This window comes from Oncorhynchus tshawytscha, linkage group LG06 (assembly GCF_018296145.1).
Source record: "Oncorhynchus tshawytscha isolate Ot180627B linkage group LG06, Otsh_v2.0, whole genome shotgun sequence".
Taxonomy (NCBI): Eukaryota; Metazoa; Chordata; class Actinopteri; order Salmoniformes; family Salmonidae; genus Oncorhynchus; species Oncorhynchus tshawytscha.
This window is the reverse complement of record NC_056434.1, coordinates 4,404,195-4,414,055: the sequence shown is the minus strand read 5'-3', so window position 1 is coordinate 4,414,055 and position 9,861 is coordinate 4,404,195. Positions and strand designations below refer to the sequence as shown.

General features: G+C 42.9%; 1 protein-coding gene across 3 annotated transcripts in view; it reads left to right on the top strand.

The window, feature by feature from the left end:
• LOC112238311 (sushi, nidogen and EGF-like domain-containing protein 1) overlaps positions 1 to 9,847 on the top strand; it is a 106,221-nt gene extending 96,374 nt beyond the window's left edge. For 2 of the 3 annotated variants that reach the window (XM_042322863.1, XM_042322861.1), the window contains 10 exons: positions 1 to 155; positions 684 to 797; positions 3,082 to 3,195; positions 3,408 to 3,536; positions 3,803 to 3,919; positions 4,412 to 4,506; positions 7,299 to 7,509; positions 7,990 to 8,173; positions 8,439 to 8,551; positions 9,663 to 9,847. The exon at positions 1 to 155 is cut by the window's left edge and continues 19 nt beyond it. In XM_042322863.1, the coding sequence (XP_042178797.1) occupies positions 1 to 155; positions 684 to 797; positions 3,082 to 3,195; positions 3,408 to 3,536; positions 3,803 to 3,919; positions 4,412 to 4,506; positions 7,299 to 7,509; positions 7,990 to 8,173; positions 8,439 to 8,551; positions 9,663 to 9,700 (1,270 nt within the window). In that variant the 3' untranslated portion in view covers positions 9,701 to 9,847. The remainder of the gene's footprint in view (positions 156 to 683; positions 798 to 3,081; positions 3,196 to 3,407; positions 3,537 to 3,802; positions 3,920 to 4,411; positions 4,507 to 7,298; positions 7,510 to 7,989; positions 8,174 to 8,438; positions 8,552 to 9,662) is intronic. The other variant, XM_042322862.1, reaches the window with a different exon arrangement.
• The last annotated feature ends 14 nt before the right edge of the window (positions 9,848 to 9,861 follow it).

Genomic DNA, 9,861 nt, shown 5'->3' with positions numbered 1-9,861 from the left:
ACTGCAGGTGAAGCATGCAGAGCTCCAGTTCTCCTCTACGTCGCCAGGCTCCATGGCGCTGTACGTGTGCCACCCAGGATACACCCCCATGCCCAGGGCCACCCAGAGCATCTGTGGGGGGCAGGGGGCCTGGAGCCAACCTCCTGTCTGCCAGGGTCTGTATGCAGTAACACACAACACGTGTGTGTGTGTGTAGTGTGTAGTGTGTAGTGTGTGTGAGTGTGTGTAGTGTGTGTGAGTGTGTGTAGTGTATAGTGTGTAGTGTGTGTGTGAGTGTGTGTGTGAGTGTGAGTGTGTAGTGTGTGTAGTGTGTAGTGTGTGTAGTGTAGTGTGTGTAGTGTAGTGTGTGTAGTGTAGTGTGTGTAGTGTGTGTAGTGTGTGTAGTGTGTAGTGTTAGGGGTCTTTCATTGGTCTTCACTGTAACTATTGATGGGGTTTGTAAACAACACACATTCAGTCGTTGACTTAGTGTTCCCAGCAGAGAGCCAGACTCTAACGGATATTACATTGTCAGAGAAAGATAGAGGTTTAATTAGGACAGTTGATCTTCCCCGTGATAAATATCAAGACTGTGTTGGTAGATAGAGATACAGAAGACGGATGCTGAATTAAAACTAGAGGTCTATATTGGCATGTTTGGTTCACTGTACTCAAATGTTTGATTGATTGGTCACTTGTCCCAGAGATCAACGAGTGTTTGTCCCAGCCTTGTCTGAATGGAGGGACATGTCGGGACAGGGTGGCGACCTACCAGTGTGCATGTGACCAAGGCTTCAGTGGAAACCACTGCCAGACAGGTAGACTACACCTCTACTAACCTCTACTACACATATACTACACCTCTACTACACCTCTACTACACCTCTACTAACCTCTACTACACCTCTACTACACCTCTACTAACCTCTACTACACGTCTACTACACATACGACACATATACTACACCTCTACTACACCTCTACTACACCTCTACTACAACCCTACTACACGTCTACTACACGTCTACTACACCTCTACTACAAGTCTACTACACCTCTACTACACTTCTACTACAGATATACACCTCTACTACACATCTACTACTCCTCTACTACAGATATACTACAACTCTACTACACATCTATTACTCCTCTACTACACCTCTGCTACACCTCTACTACACCTCTACTAACCTCTACTACACGTCTACTACAGATATACTACACCTCTACTACACCTCTACTACACCTCTACTACAGATATACTACACGTCTACTACACATACGACACCTCTACTACACATATACTACACCTCTACTACACCTCTACTACACGTCTACTACACGTCTACTACACCTCTACTACACCTCTACTACACTTCTACTACAGATATACACCTCTACTACACATCTATTACTCCTCTACTACTCCTCTACTACAGATATACTACAACTCTACTACACATCTATTACTCCTCTACTACACCTCTGCTACACCTCTACTACACCTGTACTACACCTGTACTACACCTCTACTACACCTCTACTAACCTCTACTACACGTCTACTACAGATATACTACACCTCTACTACACCTCTACTACACCTCTACTACACCTCTACTACAGATATACTACACGTCTACTACACATATGACACCTCTACTACACATATACTACACCTCTACTACACCTCTACTACAACTCTACTACACGTCTACTACACCTCTACTACAAGTTACTACACCTCTACTACACTTCTACTACAGATATACACCTCTACTACACATCTATTACTCCTCTACTACTCCTCTACTACAGATATACTACAACTCTACTACACATCTATTACTCCTCTACTACACCTCTGCTACACTTCTACTACACCTCTACTACACATCTACTACACCTCTACTACAGATATACTACACCTCTATTACTCCTCTACTACACCTCTACTACAGATATACTACACCTCTACTACAGATACTACACCTCTATTACTCCTCTACTACACATCTACTACACATCTATTACACCTCTACTACACCTCTACAGATATACTACACCTCTATTACTCCTCTACTACACATCTACTACACATCTATTACACCTCTACTACACCTCTACTACAGATATACTACATCTCTACTACACTACTACAGATATACTACAACTCTTTTACAACTATGCTACAATTATACTACAACTATACGACAACTCTACTACAGATATACTACATCTCTACTACACTACTACAGATATACTACAACTCTTTTACAACTATGCTACAATTATACTACAACTATACGACAACTCTACTACAGATATACTACACCTCTACTACAGATAAACTACATCTCTACTACACCACTACAGAAATACTACACCACTACAGATATACTACACCTCTACTACAGATATACTACACCACTACAGATATACTACACCTCTACTACAGATATACTACACCTCTACTACACTACTACAGATATACTACAACTCTTTTACAACTATGCTACAATTATACTACAACTATACGACAACTCTACTACAGATATACTACATCTCTACTACTCTACTACAGATATACTACATCTCTACTACACTACTACAGATATACTACATCTCTACTACTCTACTACAGATATACTACATCTCTACTACACTACTACAGATATACTACATCTCTACTACACTACTACAGATATACTACATCTCTACTACACTACTACAGATATACTACATCTCTACTACACTACTACAGATATACTACATCTCTACTACACTACTACAGATATACTACATCTCTACTACACTACTACAGATATACTACATCTCTACTACACTACTACAGATATACTACATCTCTACTACACTACTACAGATATACTACATCTCTACTACTCTACTACAGATATACTACATCTCTACTACACTACTACAGATGAACTTCACCTATCACACTTTGTATTTACTGTAGACCTAAGCCATTAACCCATTGATATGATGTCATCTGTGTGTGTGTGTGTGTGTGTGGTGTGTGTGTGTGTGTGTGTGTGTGTGTGTGTGTGTGTGTGTGTGTGTGTTAACGCCCTACCAGATGTGGATGAGTGTGCGTCGGAGCCCTGTAAGCACGGAGGAACCTGTGAGGATCAGCCTGGATCCTACTACTGTCACTGCCAGCAGGGTTTCATGGGACGAGACTGTGAAATAGGTACAGGCAACATTCACTCCCTTTTCTCATGTCGACCTAACCATTATGATCTAAAGCCCGAACTGATCTGGGATCATCATTCATAATAACCCTTAAGTTAAACCCCAACTCTATTTTTGTTGTTGTTGTCGTCGACATGGCGTCGAGGGCCCTACGTACAGGTGAGCTGTAACCATAGTAACCCCGCCTGACTGGTTCTCCTGTGTGTGGAGACGTTGTGTCTCCAGAGCAGGACGGGTGTGAGTCCAGCCCCTGTCTGAACGGCGGCGTGTGTCGTGGCTACAGGCGAAACCACCTGTGTGTCTGTAAAGAAGGTTTCTTCGGGGATCGTTGCCAGTCGTGTGAGTAGAACTCAACCGTATCCTGTTTCCACACCCCTTTTTTTTTTTCCTCCAGAAGTGTGCCGCACCCGGTCGACCGTCGTGGATTTAAAACGAACGGACGGACTGGTGTGAGGAATATGATGGAAACTCATGCCAGACAATCCAGCGCTTTTTAAATGCAATGGAATGGAATGACCTTGGGACGCCACAACTGCCTCATCAGTCTGTTGTGATGAACAGAACAGAGCACATCCTGGTGATACCTGGTCTCTGTCTCCCCCTAGTGGACAATCCCTGTGTACTGCAGCCGTGTGGGAACAGAGGTCTCTGCCAGAGCAGCAGGAGAGGGAACTACAGCTGTACTTGCAGAGTGGGACACACAGGCAAGGACTGTGAGAGAGGTGAGTCCGAATCACATTCGGTTCTATTCGCACACAGGCAAGGACTGTGAGAGAGGTGAGTCCGAATCACATTCGGTTCTATTCGCACACAGGCAAGGACTGTGAGAGAGGTGAGTCCGAATCACATTCGGTTCTATTCGCACACAGGCAAGGACTGTGAGAGAGGTGAGTCCGAATCACATTCGGTTCTATTCGCACACAGGCAAGGACTGTGAGAGAGGTGAGTCCGAATCACATTCGGTTCTATTCGCACACAGGCAAGGACTGTGAGAGAGGTGAGTCTGAATCACATTCGGTTCTATTCGCTATCTTTACATGGTATAATTCAAGGGAACCCATCAATTGAACTTTGAATCGAATGAATCTATCGATGAATCAATCCATTACTAATTGAATTTCCTTATCCACTAAGAACCATGTTTTATACCTTATTGGCTGAGCTGCAGTAAGTTGTGGTGTTAATAACCGGCTCTTCTTAAACACTGTTCCCAGACCTGTTGCCTCCCTCTGGTCTGCATGTATTACGGGTGGAGGAGGATGAGGTGGAGCTGCACTGGGACCTGCCGGCCCCTTCCTCTCAGAGCCTGGTCAGTTTAATTTCAATTTCTTTAACCAGGAAGTCCCATTGAGTTCAAAGTACCTGACCAAGAAGGACAGTTCGACATTTAAACACACAGATGATTCAAACAGTACAGTTCATTCACAGCACAGCGATCACATTCATATCACATTCATGTCCCATTCATATCCCATTCATGTCCCATTCATATCACATTCATGTCCCATTCATATCACATTCATATCACATTCATAACCCATTCATGTCCCATTCATATCACATTCATATTACATTCATATTACATTCATATTACATTCAGATCACATTCAGATCACATTCATATCACATTCATATCACATTCATATCACATTCATATCACATTCATATTACATTCATATCACATTCATATTACATTCATATCACATTCATATCACATTCATATCACATTCATATTACATTCATATCACATTCATATCACATTCATATCACATTCATATCACATTCATATCACATTCATATTACATTCATATCACATTCATATCACATTCATATCACATTCATATCACATTCATATCACATTCATATCACATTCATATTACATTCATATCACATTCATATCACATTCATATCACATTCATATTACATTCAGATCACATTCATATCACATTCATATCACATTCATGTCCCATTCATGTCCCATTCATATCACATTCATGTCCCATTCATGTCCCATTCATATCACATGCATATCACTTTCATATCACATTCATGTCCCATTCATATCACATGCATATCACTTTCATATCACATTCATGTCCCATTCATATCACATGCATATCACTTTCATATCACATTCATGTCCCATTCATATCACATGCATATCACTTTCATATCACATTCATATCACATTCATATCACTAACAGCATGTATTCATCCAGACCTGAAACAGATGTATCGCTCCTGCAGCAAGTCTGTCTATACATCTCAAATGTATATATATATATACTGTATATAGGGAATAGGGTGCCATAGGGCTCTAGTCTAAAGTAGTGCACTATATAGGGAATAGGTTGCCATAGGGCACTGGTCTAAAGTAGTGCACTATATAGGGAATAGGGTGCCATAGGGCACTAGTCTAAAGTAGTGCACTATATAGGGAATAGGGTGCCATAGGGCTCTAGTCTAAAGTAGTGCACTATATAGGGAATAGGTTGCCATAGGGCACTGGTCTAAAGTAGTGCACTATATAGGGAATAGGGTGCCATAGGGCTCTAGTCTAAAGTAGTGCACTATATAGGGAATAGGTTGCCATAGGGCACTGGTCTAAAGTAGTGCACTATATAGGGAATAGGGTGCCATAGGGCTCTAGTCTAAAGTAGTGCACTATATAGGGAATAGGTTGCCATAGGGCACTGGTCTAAAGTAGTGCACTATATAGGGAATAGGGTGCCATAGGGCTCTAGTCTAAAGTAGTGCACTATATAGGGAATAGGGTGCCATAGGGCTCTAGTCTAAAGTAGTGCACTATATAGGGAATAGGGTGCCATAGGGCTCTAGTCTAAAGTAGTGCACTATATGTGGAATAGGGTGCCATAGGGCTCTAGTCTAAAGTAGTGCACTATATGTGGAATAGGGGCTCTGGTCTAAAGTAGTACACTATATAGGGAATAGGGCTCTAGTCTAAAGTAGTGCACTATATAGGGAATAGGGTGCCATAGGGCTCTGGCCTAAAGTAGTGTACTATATAGGGAATAGGGTGCCATAGGGCTCTAGTCTAAAGTAGTACACTATATAGGGAATAGGGCTCTAGTCTAAAGTAGTGCACTATATAGGGAATAGGGCTCTGGTCTAAAGTAGTGCACTATATAGGGAATAGGTTGCCATAGGGCTCTAGTCTAAAGTAGTGCACTATATAGGGAATAGGTTGCCATAGGGCACTGGTCTAAAATAGTGCACTATATAGGGAATAGGGTGCCATAGGCCTCTAGTCTAAAGTAGTGCACTATATAGGGAATAGGTTGCCATAGGGCACTGGTCTAAAGTAGTGCACTATATAGGGAATAGGGTGCCATAGGGCTCTAGTCTAAAGTAGTGCACTATATAGGGAATAGGGTGCCATAGGGCTCTAGTCTAAAGTAGTGCACTATATAGGGAATAGGGTGCCATAGGGCTCTAGTCTAAAGTAGTGCAGTATATAGGGAATAGGGTGCCATAGGGCTCTGGTCTAAAGTAGTGCACTATATAGGGAATAGGGTGCCATAGGGCTCTACTCTAAAGTAGTGCACTATATGTGGAATAGGGTGCCATAGGGCTCTAGTCTAAAGTAGTGCACTATATGTGGAATAGGGGCTCTGGTCTAAAGTAGTACACTATATAGGGAATAGGGCTCTAGTCTAAAGTAGTGCACTATATAGGGAATAGGGTGCCATAGGGCTCTGTCTAAAGTAGTGCACTATATAGGGAATAGGGCTCTAGTCTAAAGTAGTGCACTATATAGGGAATAGGGCTCTGGTCTAAAGTAGTGCACTATATAGGGAATAGGGTGCCATAGGGCTCTGGTCTAAAGTAGTGTACTATATAGGGAATAGGGTGCCATAGGGCTCTGGTCTAAAGTAGTGCACTATATAGGGAATAGGGTGCCATAGGGCTCTAGTCTAAAGTAGTGCACTATATAGGGAATAGGGTGCCATAGGTCACTGGTCTAAAGTAGTGCACTATATAGGGAATAGGGTGCCATAGGGCTCTAGTCTAAAGTAGTGCACTATATAGGCTAATAGGGTGCCATTTGAGCCGGAGCCTGTAACCTTCAACACCTATAGTTCAGTGGCTTCGCTGTGACCTACGCCCCTCTGGGTCTCCCGGGCCGTGGCAGCGGAACCAGGAAGACCGACTTCCTGGACAAGAAGCAGTCCACCTATCAGCTGCAGGGCCTGGTGCCCGGCCTGCTATACAACATCTCTACCTTCTCTGTGAAACGAAACACCAACAGCAACGACATCAGCCAGCCAGCCATCGCTCTCATACGTACCCGTGAGTGGCGCACTGCTCTGTTCAGATCACGTTAGTTTGTTATGTGTGTCGAAGAAACAAGGCTGTTTACACAGGCAGCACAATTCTGATATCGTTTTCCACTAGTTTGTTATTTTGACCACATCAGATCTTATTCAGCGTTGATCTGATTGGTCAAAAGACCAGTTTGTGGAAATAATAGTAGAATTGGGCTGCCTGTGTAAACACGCTCTGTATGTGCTATTTGATATGTGTGTGTGTGTGTGTGTGTGTGTGTGTGTGTGTGTGTGTGTGTGTGTGTGTGTGTGTGTGTGTGTGTGTGTGTGCACCTCTATGTATCCTCAAGTGTCCTTGTATCCAAAACCTTTGACATGTTTTTAATCCGTCCTGAATTAATGTGATTTGTGGATTCAAATAAAGTATTTAAAATGTGTGTGTGTGTGTGTGTGACTGCATGCGTTTGTTAAATTACCTGTGCGTCTCTCTCTCTCTGTGTGTCAGGGCCGCGGCGGGTGGACCAGCTGCAGGTTGTCAACGTATCGTCCTCCCAGGTATGGCTGAGGTGGCTGCTGCAGGCTGCTCATCACGCAGCTGTCAGCCAGGTGCGCCTCTCCCTGGTCCCCTCAGACGACAGTGGATCTCGTACTGCCCTGGTCAACACCAGCACCACGGAGTACGCATTCAGGTATGGAACCCGGGACTCTCGTGGGGAAAGAAACAGCTGGACTTAAAGGAATCCCAATGAGACTTTTCTCTACTTTAACTTCTATCAGTGTCCTGAGGGTCACAGACTGCAATACCAATTTTGACCACTTGGTGGCAGTGTATACCTGTTGTCATTTCCTCTAGCCATATCTTTAGCTTTTTTTGAAGGGGGTTATTTTCTATTTTTTTTTACATGACTGGCATACATTTATATATTTATTTGTCTGTGTTTCTCCCCCTTTCAGTTCTCTGCTTCCTGGTCAGATGTACACGGTGGACGTTCTAACTCAGAGTGGTATCAGACCAGACGAGTCGCCGTCCACCAGTCACTCTGCTGGACCGCTGCAAGTCTGGACACGTATGGCATCATGTCTCATACGTCAATCAATCAAATCAAATCAAATGTTATTTATATAGCCCTTCGTACATCAGCTGATATCTCAAAGTGCTGTACAGAAACCCAGCCTAAAACCCCAAACAGCAAGCAATGCAGGTGTAGAAGCACGGTGGCTAGGAAAAACTCCCTAGAAAGGCCAGAACCTAGGAAGAAACCTAGAGAGGAACCAGGCTCTGAGGGTTGGCCTAAAACACCACAATAGCAAGCAATGCAGATGTAGAAGCTCAATGAACCTCAATAATACACTATGCATTTGTTAAGCGTCTGGAAAAATCCCCATCCTCACATAAATAGTCCTAGTCCACCAAACAAATCAAATAACCTGGAGACACGACACCTTAACATGGCCGCTCAAATTAGAAAACTGCTGTAGTCTGTAAAGAGAGTTAAACTATAGACTGTATAGAGAGTTAAACTGCTATAGTCTGTACAGAGAGTTAAACTATAGACTGTATAGAGAGTTAAACTGCTATAGTCTGTACAGAGAGTTAAACTATAGACTGTATAGAGAGTTAAACTGCTATAGTCTGTATAGAGAGTTAAACTATAGACTGTACAGAGAGTTAAACTATAGACTGTACAGAGAGTTAAACTGCTATAGTCTGTACAGAGAGTTAAACTGCTATAGTCTGTACAGAGAGTTAAACTATAGACTGTACAGAGAGTTAAACTGCTATAAACTGTACAGAGAGTTAAACTATAGACTGTACAGAGAGTTAAACTATAGACTGTACAGAGAGTTAAACTGCTGTAGACTGTACAGAGAGTTAAACTATAGACTGTATAGAGAGTTAAACTATAGACTGCATACCCTCTCTGTGCTGGTGTAACATAGTTAGAAATGCATCCCTTGTTTATTGTGAGTTTCTCCTGAATTGATTTTATCTTGAATTTATCCCTTCCTGAATTTGTCCCATCCTGAATTTATCCCATCCTGAAAACTTTGACCATCTCAAATCAAGTATAACTGATTAATTAAGAAAATGTGATGAGTAAACTATGGTTATTGAATACTGTTCTGTTCTGTTCTGGCTATCCTGATGACATTGACCCCCCCCTCCCTTCCCCGTAGGGCCCCTCCCCCTCAGAACCTGTCTTTGGCACATGTGACCTCCAACTCTGCCCTGGTGACGTGGGACCACCATCCCAGGAACCTGCCAGACGGCTTCGTGGTCAATGTGACGCGAGGCCTGAGCACCCGGAGTCGCTTCCTACCCAATGGGAAGTTAGAGACGTATAACCTGAGAGAGCTTTCTCCGGGACAGCACTAC